Genomic DNA, 14,699 nt, shown 5'->3' on the forward strand with positions numbered 1-14,699 from the left:
TGAGGCACCGCCGGAGTGCAGGAGCAGGTGCAGGAGCACCCTCAGCCAGCCCATGACTCACTCCCGAACCGCAGGAGGAAACAAACCCCAGCGTCTGCGAGCCTCCAGCAGGCATGCGAGGGTGCAGCGGAGGCACAAGGCACCTGGGGCCTGCCGTGGGTCGCCAGCCTCCAGAGCACGATGCTTTGAGGCCTGGGCAGGCAGAGGGGCGAGCCACCACGGACAGGCCCGACACTGCCCGTTGGTGTTTCTTGCAAGTCTCTGGGGCAGCTCAGCGGCCAGCAGCCAGCCCCGAGGGGCTCCTGGGCCGGGGGGACGAAGGTGGCCACTCTCCAGGGGGAGCTGGGCCATCCCTGCTGGCACCCGACCCTGGGGTTCCTCTGCCAAACACCCCACAAAGTTTCCACATTGGGTCTTTAGTTCTCAGCACTGGCTTGTTTTCCCTCGCCTGCCCCCCCCCCGCCTTGCCCTGCAGACCCCTGTCTCTGGCGCCATCTCAGTGCCCCCCGGCCCTGGGCCCTGCCCAGCCTCTCCCAGAGTGACTCCAGGATGGCTCCTGCTTCCCCTGCTGCCCAGGTTCCTCCTGCCCAGATCCCTCTCGCTCCTCGAGTGCGGGTACTGCCAGCAACTTTTATCACTGATTTTGAGGCAGCGTTTCCTTGAAGTCTGGTCAATTATTATCTCGAGAGCTGGAGAACAATAAGCTCACTCTTAAGCAGGCCCCACAGCCTCTGGGCGGGCTGTGCCAGCGCTCCCTCACCCACACAGCAAAGCAGTGCTTCCTGGTGTGTTTCTTTTTGTGCCCTTTGCCTCTCGGCCTGGCGCTGGGCACCACTGAAAAGAGCACAAAATCCCACACTGCAGAAACGCCTTCCTCCGTCACAGTCACAAGGCACTGCGGGCCGGCACCCGCGCTTCCTGCAGCACCAGGTTCCTTCTAACAAGCCTTAGAAATACCGGCCAGGAAGCCGAAACCTGTCAGTTTCTTTTTAGGCAGAGGCTTTTTTCCTTTCTCTTTCCTGCCCTGAGACAACCCCTCGCTGCACTGACCCACCTTAAGGTAAGCGGCCTCTGGGCAGCTCAGCACTCGGCAGGAAATCCCTGCCTTTGGGGCGGCTGCCACAGAGCCATGAGATGCAGCTGCAACCTTCAAGTGTGCACCATAAAACACAGCTGGTGCCCTTTTCAGCAGGGCATTCAACAACATTTATTCATCCAAAAGCACCATTGGGCCGAAATTATCATACAATAAATTATTTCAGAGTGTTGGCTCTTGGTTTCGGTAAGGTAACTGATGGCTCCAGCTTGTTAGTCTATAAAATCAACTAGAGTACTGTAATGGCACAGGCATACTTGGAGAGGCCTGGTTAGTTCCTTCTTTTTTATAAGCACAATGTTGCTTGTCTCTTCCTCTTTTTTTTTTCTTCTTTTTTCTTTTTTCCCTTCCTTTTTTCCTTAGGACAAGTTAAATAGACTTGGTGAATAAGCCTATGGCTAAATCTCCATCCCAGGAGAAGCAAGCTGCTTGCTCTTCTGTACACCTTACTACACGTCAGGTTCTCTAGGAATGTTTTTAACATCTCACATTAATTTCCTTTTCCTGAAGTCAAACTGTTTAAATGCCAAATTGTTTAGAGAATATGTTACCTGGAACAATCAAAAGAAATCTCAGCACGAAATATGCGTTTAAGCATTGCCTTTGAACAGTTAAAATTCGATCTAATTCCCACACTTGGTACCAACACACTGTCAAAGAATGCTACTTCCAGCAAATAGTAGGTCCCACCTAAGGAGGGGGAAAAGCCCTGTTAGGAGATCTACCAGCTGGCAGGGTTTCTCCAAGCAAGCAGCCAGCCCCCGCCGTGCCCTAGCCCAAAGCGAGCAGCCTGAAGCCCTTTTGGCACTGCAAGGGCACATGAGGAGGAAGCCAAGGCTTGCTCAGAGGCTGCTGTGGCACCTGGCGCACCCCCAGCCCCGTGCCCCCCGCAGAAGCCCCATGTTTTGTTTTCCTCTTACCTGGCTGGAAGTTGCCCATGAAAATGCCACCGGAGCTTTAGCCTGGGGAGGAGCGTGGCCCCCTTGGAGATCTTCAGGAGATCTTCAGCATGGCCCCGGACAGCCTGCTCTGGGTGTCCCTGCTCGGGGACATCACCGCTCAGGCACTGTGCTTGCTGGGAAATAGCTAAGGGTCCACTATATTTATCTGGGAAATGTCTTGTAACTATGCCTTTAACAGAGCAAAAGAAGAGGAGCTCACACCCACCTTCTAACTCATCCATTACGTGAGTCACAAATAGCCACGAGGCTCTACGCTTGTAATAAATTAGTCTGAAGAAGGGCTGTAATTAGTGGAGGCACCTCTACCGGATGTCCATGAGAGGTCACTTGTGGGTGCCAGCAGCCAGGGCAGACCAAGGTCAGCCCCGAATATCCTCCTGACAGTGTGCTGGTGCCTGTTGGGGCGTCTCGCCCTCGGCATGAGCTGGTGTCATCCCTCAGCGGCTGTGGGGCTCCCCATGGCCACCAGCACTGAGCCCTGGCACAACCCCTTGGTATCAGCCAGCGTGGGGGCTGGCCTGCCTGCTGACCCCTAAACTTCGTAAGGTTAGAGGGCACCTCTGGGGGCATGCATGCTGTATGTCTTGGCTCATGAACCTTGCTGCCTGTTTCACCAAGGTGTCAGGCATCAGCCTGCAACAAATGCACTGATGCGGGTGATGCTGAAGTCTGATTTTTGGCACCTTTCTGGACAGACCTGCGCTGCCCCGGGACGTGAAGCAGGAGGTCAGCCCTGCAGTGGCAGGGAGGGGTCCTGGGGGTCTGGTGGGTGCCCAGCTCCTTCCCTTCCCTTCCCTTCCCTTCCCTTCCCTTCCCTTCCCTTCCCTTCCCTTCCCTTCCCTTCCCTTCCCTTCCCTTCCCTTCCCTTCCCTTCCCTTCCCTTCCCTTCCCTTCCCTTCCCTTCCCTTCCCTTCCCTTCCCTTCCCTTCCCTTCCCTTCCCTTCCCTTCCCTTCCCTTCCCTTCCCTTCCCTTCCCTTCCCTTCCCTTCCCTTCCCTTCCCCTCCCCTCCCCTCCCCTCCCCTCCCCTCCCCTTCCCCTCCCCTCCCCTTCCCTTCCCTTCCCACCAGGTGAATGAGGTGCCCCGATACCTCCAGAGGGATGAACTCCCTGCTCTTTGGAGCTGCATGAAGCAAGACTACCGTGGCTGAATTTATATGCACAGAAAAGATGGTGAAGCAGCCCGAGGCCCTCACAGCACAACTCACTGCATGCAAGCGTGTCTTGAGCTTTTCTTTCAAACTCCACGTGGCTTAAGGCAGGTCTGCATTTGCTTTGCATTCTTTACTTCTGCAAACAGGAGCACTGGATGGTTTATATTTTAAGTGAGAGAAGCATCACTTCTTGGATCCTGAAGGCCCAACACCTTCTCTAAGAATGGGAAGTAGTGTCACATATTCCACCCCACACAAACCCTTCTCACTTTCAGAGGTGAGTTAAGAGGACCTTTGACTTCTGCAGCCCCGTGCTTACTCCGTAAGTTAACCCTAGTTCAGACACCAGAGCTAAGTGTGTAAGCAAAGCTCCGGCTGCCCGAGCTGTGCTGGGGGACACGTGGAGGCAGACCTGGTTCTGCCTGGGAGCGGAGCAGGGACGCCTGAGGACGTTGAACCGCAGGGGTGAGAAGTGCTTTGGCTTTCAACAGCACAAAGTGACAGCTTGCTGACACCAAGCCCAAATGGCAAGAGAAGGAGCTCTGGGGTCCTGGCCGTTACACAACTTGCTCGCACATGCGAGGCTTCCCCTGGGCGTAACTCCCCGCAGGACTTCTGCAGTCAAATTTCTGACAAAGCTCGGTGATGGCAAGCTCGGCGTGGAAAGGCAGGATCATTTTGTTACTTCCCTGGGCTGAGAAGGTAGCTGTCTGATGCCTAAAATCCTGCGTATCTGCTCATGGAAAGGTTTTCTCCTCGGGGATTGCTTAGCCTTGGCCTCACTTCGCTGTCATTAGGACCAGCTGCACCTCGTCACGCGGCGGGCTTCGTCCTGTCAGCCTTACTACAGCTCTCAGAGATGTCTCCTTACATAAGGTGGGTGTGTTTCCTCGCGAGGCTGAGGAACAGCGAGCGCTGGCAGCCATCGCCCCTTGACTCTTCAGCTAGTTTTGTTTAAAGCCGGGTTAAGACAGCTTCATTTCTTTGATGCTAGCCCTTGTGGCTGCCTCTCTGCGCCGGCTCTGCCCCGTGCTCCTCACCTCTGTGCACCCTCCTCCTGCCTGATCTTTCCTGCACGTTTTCTGCCCCAACAGCAAAGCCACAGCTCTGCACAGAGGCTGGTACCCCTAGGAGCGGCGAGCACAAGGTTTGGCCCCTCTGTCCCCCCTGCACTGGCAGCCTCCACCTCCTCGGGGTTAGTGGGCTTGTCCCAGCACCGCTCTTGGCCGTCCCCATGTTGGGTCCCCAGGTCTTTATTAGCTGTATTTGAAATGTTTCCTCCCTTTCTTTGCAGCTCGGCCTGTGCTGCTTAAGATCAATCCAGTAAGCAATAAAGAAGTAGTGATAATTAAAAACAACAAGCAGTAGAAACACAAAACATTTTGGAAATTCTTGGTTTGGCTGGACCCTCCTTCACTACAGACATCCCATGTACCGCAAGGCCCCTGGAGCATCACCTCCTGCTCCTGTAACATCCCAGGCAAGGAAGGAGCTGCTCCTCGGCACAAATCTTGTTTTTTTGAAGCAAAAAGGAGTAAGACGCACGTGCCTGCAACTGCAGCAAAAATGAATTCAAGCTGTGTGGTGGGAAGTGTTCCTACAAATCTGTGTTAGCTCATAGTAGGAAGTTGGCTTGGGGAAAAAAAGCACAATTCTGCTGTCCAAACTGATTGCACAAGGCACGAGACCGTAGACCAAAACCGTGATGTTTTTCTGTTTCCTCCCGTCCACCTGTTTGTTGTTGTTGCTGCGCCAGCCACTGAAACAGGGCAAATGTGAAGGTTCAGGGCGATCCTGGAGTTTGACCATCGCAAGCACAGTTAGAGGAGGACAGTTCAAAGATACCTTCGCAGTGGTAGAAAAGTTAATTACAGCAACCAGCTTCGAAAACCTCCCTCTGTATTCCCACTGATGTATTTTGTAAACACCTAAGCACCTCTGCAATAGTCAGGCGCCTTGGGAACGCCGCTGGGCTTCCAAGCAGAGCACTGCCGCTGCCTCCCGCTTCTCCCCCAGGTGGAGGATGGCTTTGGGATCAAGCTGCAGGTGGCTGTCACCTCGCCTCCCTCTGCCCCCCCATGGGATGGTGGCCAGGGGACATGGGGACACCACCCCGTGCTGTTAAGGGGGAACAGGTGCCAGGTTTTGCCTCACCACAGCCAGTTCTTCTGAACCTGTTTCAGAGAAGGAAAAGAGAGCCTTGGGAAATGGAGACGTCTTTTTTTTTTTTTTTTGAGTAAACACAATGGGTTTACACCTGCTTGGTGAATGGTAGAAACACGCAAACTGCAAATAAACAAAACCATTTAACTCGGAGCAGGTTCTGCAGCTGGTGTTTGTTTTCTGCCCTCGTGAGCTAGCTATCCCCTGGGGCTTTTTCTTTTGGTTTGGCCTCCTGTAAATCTGTGAAATGAAAGTGAAACCGGTTTGAAGATTGATTTTTTTTCCCCACCCTATTTTTGGTCAGAGGGTGTACCTGTGCTTTATTCTGCTATCAGATGTGGCTATCGTTTCAGGCTGCAAAGGCTTCTGATCAGCCAGGTCCTGGGGGAAAGGAGAGCACAGGGAGGGAGCCATGCCCGGACGGTGAAGCTGCAGCCTGAGACTGAACGTCAGCAGCCAAAACACTAGCTGTGTTTGGTTTTGCTTCAGAGAGCACCTGATGCCTTTATTTAAATTGCAGCCACTTCTCTGAAACCAAAGTTCCCAAAACCCACTGAAGCAGCCTTGCCCACGGAAGCAAAGCAATTGTGTGAGCTCTGTGGGGTCCCCTGGAGAAGTGGCTGCAGAACGACCCGGGTGGGCCAGGGGGCTGCCGTGCCAGGGCGCAGGGGCACGGGGGATGCTTCCTGGGCAAAGGGCAGCTGGTTCCCCTTCGGCTGAAGTTACACGCCTGGTTTTGCAGCGTTTCAGGCTGCCCCAAGAAGTTTGCAAGCTTTCCTCCTTCGGGGCATTCTCGTCTTCTGCGTTTCCTCCCTGTCGCCTCAAAAGGGAGCGAGGTGAGAACCCAGCCCCTGGTAGCGCCGCGGGGAAGGACGTTTTGCAATCACTTCCTGTGTTTCTGCTCCGTACGTAGCTGGTGTTTTTCCCCCTGACACCGGCATCGTGTCAGCGAGACCTCCGCGGTCAGCTGGCGGGGCTCCAGGCCGCAGAGCTCCCAGGCCGGGGCTGGCGCAAGCACCGCCGGGCTGCTCTCGGGACAGCCCCGCAGCCACCCCTGCGAGCAGAAGGAGGGGAGGGGGAAGTGGTGTTCTTCTCGCACATTTTTATGTTTTAACTGCAATGGTGTAGACAAAAAGCCTCCCTCTATGCTGTCACTATGGCTACGGTTGGGAGGGAGCCCGCGAGCAGGAAAACCACAAGCAGCGAGACGGTGGCGAGCGTCCCTGTCCCTGTCCCCTCAGCCCGAGGCCACATTTTCAGACCCACCAGATGGGAAAGGCTTTAATTGCGGCGACTTTGCTGGCTCGCCCGGCATAAAGAGACTGTCTCCAGCCTGAGAGCAAGGTTGATCGTTGCCCTTCCCCACAGACGTCACCGTCTCTGTCGTAACACCTGCTTTCTAACTCTTCCCCAGAGGCAGGAGAAGCGTAATGAGGAAATAAGATAAATAGGACTGCGATGCCTGCAGCCCCCACACAAGTCCTGAGTTGGTTCAGCATTTCCTGCGCTGGAAGGAATTGCTCCCACAATAACTTGGGAAGAAGTTATTGAAGGACTTCTTAGCATCGGTGTTTCCTCGAGCCGTGCCATCGCCACATCACTCCAGTAGAAGCTCTGCTATCATAGCCGCAAGAGGATTGCTGCCGATTTTAAAACCCTACTGCCGAATGCAAGTCACATCCAGAAAGTTTAGTCAGTGCCTGTCCTTGCAGGTGTGAAGGAAGGTTTGGCACGATTACGGGTGGCTGGGGAAGGTCTTCTCATTTGCCATTACCTACCTTGTTTTCTGTGGTTCCTTGAGAACCTGTTTCAGCAGAATTCGTTTAGAAAAAGCAATGGTAAACTGCATTGGCAGAAGATGAGCAAGATATAAACACTTTCAAGTTGCTTGAAAATTTGCCTAAGCTGTTTACTTTCCTAATTACAATGCCTAATTAGTTAACTCATTGCATTCAGTCATGCAGCTTTGATAGCTTGATTATGCTCCAGAACTCTGGGGCTTGAGTGTCAAGCAGTTCCGTCCCAGATACCTAATGAGCTGTTAATTTGAGAATAAAAGCATTCTTAAACTACTCCACTAGTAACCTAAGCCCGCTGGACCGACACACGGAGCAAAAAGAACCAGCTTAAAGTAACTTAAACCAGATTCCACTCGGGTTTAGGTGCATGAGCGGGTTACTGCAGCCCACCGAACCACCAGTGAATCGGGGTAATTTACGTGACGGACTCTGGGCTCAGCCTGCCTGTTTGTCCAGGCAGCCCCTCGGACACGCACTACCTCCAGCTGCCTTCCTAGAGCTCCTCTACTTCTTACCGGTCTTCTTGCTCCTGAGGCGAACAGCTGGCAGCAGCGCCTCACACCTGGGCAGAGACTGCACATGGCTGCCCACGCCTTAGAACAGAAAACAAGAAAAGCAGCTAAATACCCTGCGCAGTGCAGCCTGCTGCGGGAGCTAGGCAGAGGGATACCTTGTTCTCCCATTTAGGTTAGGGTTGGCTACCCATGGCTGATGCAGTCACTGCCCACTAAGACATCTTCCAGATGACGCGTGATTTATGCAATAGCCAAAAATCGGTTCAAAACCTTGTTTCATTTAACCCACGGAGTGTTACGAGGCACTTCCTCCCTCTGAAGTGAAAGCAGTGCCAGCCAAAAGCAGCCTCTCATTTGGTGGTTCTTACAGGGCGAGAGAAGAGCAACGTAAAACCAGCATGCATCCACTTTCACCATCAACTTCGGAGAAAGGCAGAGGCAGCATTGCAAAGCCCAGTTGATACATTTGCTTTCAAAAGGATTAGAAGGTTGGTGAGAAGCACTGATTTCACTCACCGCCACACAACAGTTGAACGCAGGGTGTGAGCTTTCCCCTGTTCAGCACTAAGCTACCCAGAAGCGCCTCACCCCTGCTGCCAGCTACACACACCAGAAGTGCCAGCACTCTTATCTGGAATCACATGCAGGTAGGACTTCCAGAAGCACTTAAAGTTACACATTAGGGATGGAATTTTTTGTTTGTATACTTTCTCTCCACACCAGTTGACCCCGTGTCTGTGATTCAGGCTGCACTAACAGCCAGGTGCAGCTTTCCCCCAAGGCCGACCATCCCAGCTCAGTGACAGCCCCAGGGAAGCAGCACCACCCCCTCTGCCCCCAGTGGGACCGCTCACCAACATGCTGGCACCAGCAGCCATTTAAGGACTCCCACCAAACCCAAACCAAGTGCAACTCACTGGCACAGCCAGCACTCCTCTGCACACAGCATGCCCTGCACTAAAGAGGCTGGGATTGGCCTCAAAACCCTCTGAGATGCTCAGATTCACCTCACCACCAGTCCTGCAGGGAAACAAGGTCACCATCTCTCAGGAACCATGATAAATAGCACTCCACTTGTGAAGGTATGTTTGGGTGACTGAAGTTACATAGGCTGTGTGTGAGAATTAAAGCCAGAACTACCGCCATGAAGTGAAAACTATTTATTTTTATAAAAGGAAATAATTAAAACAAACCCTACCAGTGTGTACATTGTACACATTTGAATGACTTACAAGAATGAAGTTTTACATACATTTCAAAGATTACAAGCCCACACTGGTAAAGGATGCATACGAGCACACTCAACTTCACAGATGCCTCAACTCCAGCTCACGGTACCACTTACTCTATGACCACGCTTGCATAGCATTTGCATTAGCAACCACACTACTTTATTCCACTACTAACACAAAGCAAGAAGTTTATTCAGAGCACATATAGGCAGAATTTAGTCGCTGGAATCATCTCACTCTTCTGTTGCCATCTTCAAGAGATACTCCTTGTCAATCTTGAAGAGCCTCCACCCCTCCTCCGTGGACAGATCGGAGGCCCCCCTCCTCTTGTAGAACCGGATGGACGGTTCGTTCCACTCCGCGACGAGGAAGTGCATGCTGCTGCAGCGGCACTTGACAGCAACCTGCGAGTGCAACATCACCTTTCAACAACAGCCCCAGGTAAGCCTAATCGGAGCCAACTGCTATCACTGCGAGTCATCAAGTTCATTCCACCTCTCAGCTCAGCACTTGTCACTGTTTAACAGCCTAGACAATGTGTATGTAAAGCTGCCTGCTGCCCTGTCACCTTCCTTGAGCTCAGACATGTTAATGAGTAACACTCCAGGAGAAGCCTGCATGCAGTTAACAGAAGCACACCACCACTGCGGTCATGTGTTTAGCCCTATCACTTAGACATACCTGACTCAAGTTCTTCAGAATTTCTGACCCAATGCCAAGTCCTAAAAGAACAAAAACAGCAATAAGAAAGTTTGAATTTTAAAGAAGCCCTGGGGGAAGCAACTTGTCTGATTCCGGAGCACATACCTCTGTACTCAGCCATCACATAAAAATCTTCAAGATACAGCAGTTTCCCAATCCACGGATCATAGGTGAAGTAGTACATGGCAAAGCCCACGATGCTGTGTTCTGAAACAAGATGTGCAGCTTTAGCCAGTCTGAATTAAAAAGGCAAAATACTATTTTCAAGTCTTACATGCATGTTTAAATATACAGATGCTGTGACATGCAGCCATTTGCTATTAGGTTAGAGTAAGAATTAAGCACACAACTGAAAATACAAACAAACTTTTATCAGCCTAACAGAATGAAGACTGCCCTCTTCGCACCCTGAAATGCTCAAGAGCAATGTTATATTAAGCACCAAACAAGCCTTTTTTCTACAGATACATACCCTACTGATTTATCAGTATTTCCATTCTGGAATACAAGTAAAAACATTACAGAGCAGTTCAGAACCTAGAAAACTGCTCCAACTCCGCTTTCTTGGCAAACAAAACAGTCCACTGAACTCTAAAGAAAACTTCAACGTGTATTCCTCAGTGAATACTGATAGAAGGCATGCTCACAAACAACTGTTACAGCAGCATTTCTAGCACCTCAACTTGCACTGATGCTATCACACTTATCTTCAGCACCAACAAGTCAAGCTAAGTAAAGCTAAAGCTTCACATAAAATTCCATGGCTCAAGAGGGAAGAGAAACCAACTCTTCCAACTGTAGCACACTCAAACCTAAACCCTGAGAACTGTAACTACATCTGCTGTAACGCTCTGCACAGACTGTAAGAGAAGCGTGCAAACAAGTTTCTGATCTACTGTGTCTTTGGTAAAGGTTTGGGAATAGCGCTTGTCCCTGTAGACCTTACCTCATGTTATGATCATCTACTTTATTGTGTAACGGATCTTTTAGTTACCTCCCCGCCCATCCATGTACACAGAAGGGCCATGTACATGGCGAAGCTAGAGACTGTAACCTGAAGATTGGGGACAAATTAAAGAAAAAATGTGATTCAACAGGATTACATAAAGTTAAGTTAGGGTCAAACAAGAAAAGCCATTTAATTAACTGGAATTAAGTACATTGTTTACACCTGATCTTCCCACATCTCCAGGATTAGCAACTACTTCAGGTGAGTATCACTATATGTTACTGCATTTAACAGTTAGCCTGTTCCTCCTACCCCAACTCGTTGCTGAAACCTTACGTATCATGCATAGCATTAAGTATAAGACATCTCTGGTGTACTTAGCATCTAAAAACAAGCGGCAGGAAGTCTCACCTTCGGATGACCACTGCTCTTTCGGCAATTCAGCAACCAGACAGTGGTAGAAAGGGTGCTCGCCGAAGCCATCCTCAAGCAGCTCTGGAAAAAGCAGAGCAGAGCGGCCCCTAAGCCTCGAGCCACGGCCACCGCCCCCCCCCCCCGCCCAGGCGAGGCGAAGCCGCACGCCTACCTTTCTCAGTTAGCACCACTTGATCCTCCATGTCCTCGTACTTGGCCAGTTCCTGGAAGGGAGCGACATGTCAGCGGCCCTTCCCCGCGGCCCTCACCCGCCGCCCGCTGGCCGCCCGCCGCCCCCCCGCCGCCCGGCCTTGCGCAACGCCTTGTTTGCGACCAGGCGGCGGCCGAAAACACGTCACCCCCCCCCCAACACCCCCAAAAACCCCCACAACGCCCCCTTTCCGGCCCGGCCGCCCCCCTCCTGAGGCCCCAGCGGCCTCACCTTGATCAGTCGCAGCAGGTCGGGGCAGTCCTCGGGCCGCGCGGCGCGGATACTGAACGAAGCCATTTTCGACGGCGTTTCCCCCTGCGGCCCCCTCGGCTGACGAGTCCCCGGTGCGTGAACAGGAGGAGCAGCTGCTTCTTCATTCGTGTCCCGGGCGCGGCGGCCACCTGCGGTCAGTCAGGCTGCGAGCATGTCCCGGCGGCGCTCGGCGAACAGGCGTCTCTCCTCCTCCTCCTGCTGCTGCTCCGGCGGCGCTCCGACCCCGACTGGGCGGCCGTTCGCTCCGCCGGCCCTATTTATAGACGCCCGCGCCCCGCCTCCCCCGCGCACAAGCCAATGGGAGCTCCCGCTCTGCTCGCCCTCAGCCAATGGCGGCGCCGCTCCGCGGAATCCTGCCTGGCCCTGCCAGCAACAGCTGGTGCGGGTGTCTCGTGACAACTGCCCCCCCCCCCCCCCCCCCCCCTCCCGTTATGGCGCCCCCCGGCGGGGCGCTGAGGGAGAAGGGACGGGGCCGGGGAGGCCGGGGGGGACCGGGCCGGTGGGGTCGGGGACGGGGCCGGGGCCGGGGGGGCCGGGGAACTGAGTGACAACCAGAGCTAGGTGGCCACTATGTGACCAAGCAGCATCACATGAACTGTACCCCACGAATTTCCCCCGGCACAGCCCTCCGGTCACCACAGGCACGCAAAGCTGCCCAGGTTGTCTGCGCTCCCTGGCAGAAGGGCCAAACACAGACCCCATAAATAAGAATAAATAAATCATAATACAAAGGCACCCGCCTGGAGGAGAGGTGGAACTATGTAGGCTGTAAGGGGGCTGGCACAATACTGAGTCAAGCTGTTCACAGCCGGGGCTAGAATTCTTCTATTTGTTGCAGCCCCACATCTTTAAAATTTTCTTGCTATGTTTGAATGAAACCTAGTAATTTACATGAAGTATTACTTGTGTTTGTTTCCTAGGACAGAGTAGGATTTGCAAATAGCTGTTTATATAGGGAAAAAAAGAGTTCAAAACAACCAAAAGTTTTGCCTTGGGCACAGGGTGTATTCCTGCCTGACAGGAAAAAAAAAAAAACATTTACAAGAACCGTAAGCGACCAGGCTGACTAACCTTACCGCGGAGGGAGGAGCAGCACACAGACAAACACAGAGGGCAGCAGCATTTTTACAACAGGAGGAAATCTACCAGGAGTCTGCTCTAAGGAAGGCTGAGACTCTGTCCAGGACGTATTAATGTCCTTGAGGACAAAAGTGTGTTAAAGAAATTCATCCTGAATAAGTAGAGCTCCTCAAGGCAGCTTTGGACTATGAAAGGAAGGAGAAATTATCCCCAGCCCTGGTCTTCTTCCCCTGAACACAACGTAGAGATAACAGAAATGCATACTGCAGAGTGAGAACTGGATCCTGACCTCGATGATGTGCGTGTTTATAGGCCCACTAGCAAGGCTGCCTGGATGAGAAGTATAGAAGTAATTATTCAGAATACACATGGTTTTCTTTACACCCTCTTCTATAACCTTTGCAACTATCATGTCCATGCTTTGTTATATATTTAGCTTGATCTGTCTTGTTTTAAGAGTGGTTTTGGGTATGGGAAGACATTAAGTCAGGCAGAGTAACAGTCCTTAAAACCTGGATTCCCAAACTTACAACACTCACACCCTATTTTTCAGTATGCATACATTGACGCAGGAGGTTCACGTTTCATTTAGACATAGGGGCCGGTATGCAACATGATACTGCAAAAGATTTGCATGGAGAAATGTGTATTCTGGTGGCCACTGTGAGTCAAGAAAATCCTGTGGCATGCAGTGGGACAAGCTTAGAGTCCTGGAAGAGTAATTTTGAATTTATGCAAATGCCCTAAACTCAGTTTACCCTCTACTGGAGCAAAAATTGAAATGCCCAAAGAACAACAGCATTTCCAAAACAAGACATTACAGCCAATGGCTAGTGGAAGAGAAGATTTGTACAGTAAGGGATCTGGAAATCCTTTGGGACTGGTCTTCTGGTAGGGAGACTGAATCAAAACAAACTACCAAAACATAGACCTAGCCAAAGTACGAGGGATTTCATGAGCATACGTCTTTCCAAGTCCTAGAAATAATCACTCCGGGACCAGAAATGGGGAATACTATCTTTGTCAGACAATGCTTGTGTTGTCTTAACTCTTTTCCATTTTAAATGAGGAAGGATACTATCAAAAAACTTACTGTTGTGTAAGAGCAGAAAGCACCTGGTTTCTTTCACTTTCAGGTCAGAAAAGTCATGTGATTTTAGAAACTGAAGTTTCAGCAAAAAAAAAATACTTTCCAGATTGACTGTTTTTGAGAGTCCTGCTTTAACTAGCTTAGAAATACACTGATGTTGTTACCCCAATTCACTGGAATTAGCTCTCAAAATCATAAGGCAGAAGAAAAAAATATTTAAAAAACTCCTAAAGTGTCAAAATAGTTTTGTGAACCAGTAGGAAATACAGAAAAAAAAATAAGAAAAAAAAGACACAAAAAAGAAAGATGATAAAACACATGACTAAAATACCTAGATTTCAGAGTCTATGCTGCATTTTTTTAGATATATATTACCATAGTATTTTTTTTTTCAGTGTAATGGCAAGCATATTTTACAAAGAGCTTCTGAAATAATTCAGTTTTGTGAATAAATCAGACTGCTGGGCCTTGTACTTTAGAGGCAGCTTCTAGGATTTGCCTCAGGTTTGTTCACCTTTGAGAATGTTTCATAACATCTTGATGTTGCTGAAGTAAATACTGAAATTCCTATGACTTCCACAGGGCTCATATTCTGTCTTTGAGTGGTCAGCCTATTTATCTGCACTTTGGACAGGAATAAGTAGCGTAAGATTCCTGAAAAGGATCAAGCTTTTTCAAATGATGCAAATATGTGTGCTGTAAAGTGGTTAGCAAATGCCATTAACGTAAAACAATGTTGAAATAACCTGTTACAATGAAATATGCACTGAAGTCTGGATTAGTTCTTTCTTCTGGTAGCAACCAGCAGCTTCTTGCACACAGAGCCTGCTGGCTATCTATCGGTGGTTTCACCAAAAGAGATGATACTTTGGTGCTTGAGGGGTAAAATGGTTACAATTATCTGAAAAGATCCTACACATTTTATCTCATTCTCATTTTATCTTCTCTTTTAATCTTACTTGTAAGTGAGGAGACAGCAAATGTAATTTTCTGTACATTTTCTTTACAGTGATTTTGTAAATTTGCACCAGGGGAGGTTTAGGTTGGATATTAGGAAAAAC

General features: G+C 50.6%; 1 protein-coding gene and 1 long non-coding RNA gene across 2 annotated transcripts; one reads left to right on the forward strand and one right to left on the reverse strand.

The window, feature by feature from the left end:
- The first annotated feature begins 3,147 nt into the window (after positions 1 to 3,147).
- LOC310899580 lies at positions 3,148 to 9,267 on the forward strand. Its single transcript, XR_014584409.1, has 2 exons — positions 3,148 to 4,086; positions 4,505 to 9,267. It is a non-coding gene; the product is annotated as an uncharacterized lncRNA (long non-coding RNA).
- SAT1 (spermidine/spermine N1-acetyltransferase 1) lies at positions 8,833 to 11,708 on the reverse strand. Its single transcript, XM_083836065.1, has 6 exons — positions 11,427 to 11,708; positions 11,157 to 11,208; positions 10,982 to 11,065; positions 9,727 to 9,828; positions 9,601 to 9,641; positions 8,833 to 9,323 (listed from the first exon to the last, which is right to left on the reverse strand). Exons 1-6 carry the CDS (start codon positions 11,490 to 11,492, stop codon positions 9,153 to 9,155), a joined length of 516 nt encoding a protein of 171 aa, XP_083692191.1. The 5' UTR covers positions 11,493 to 11,708; the 3' UTR covers positions 8,833 to 9,152.
- Positions 11,709 to 14,699: the final 2,991 nt, after the last annotated feature.

The sequence above is a fragment of the Anser anser genome (genome assembly GCF_964211835.1).
Source record: "Anser anser genome assembly, chromosome: 1".
NCBI lineage: Eukaryota > Metazoa > Chordata > Aves > Anseriformes > Anatidae > Anser > Anser anser.

Coding starts and splice junctions, on each gene's coding strand:
- SAT1 (XM_083836065.1), bottom strand. CDS start 11,492: ATGGCTTCGTTCAGTATCCGCGCCGCGCGGCCCGAGGACTGCCCCGAC. Junction 11,066..11,156: donor AGTGGTGCTAACTGAGAAAG/GTAGGCGTGCGG, acceptor TGCTTTTTCCAG/AGCTGCTTGAGGATGGCTTC. Junction 9,829..10,981: donor AGAGCAGTGGTCATCCGAAG/GTGAGACTTCCT, acceptor ATCTTGTTTCAG/AACACAGCATCGTGGGCTTT.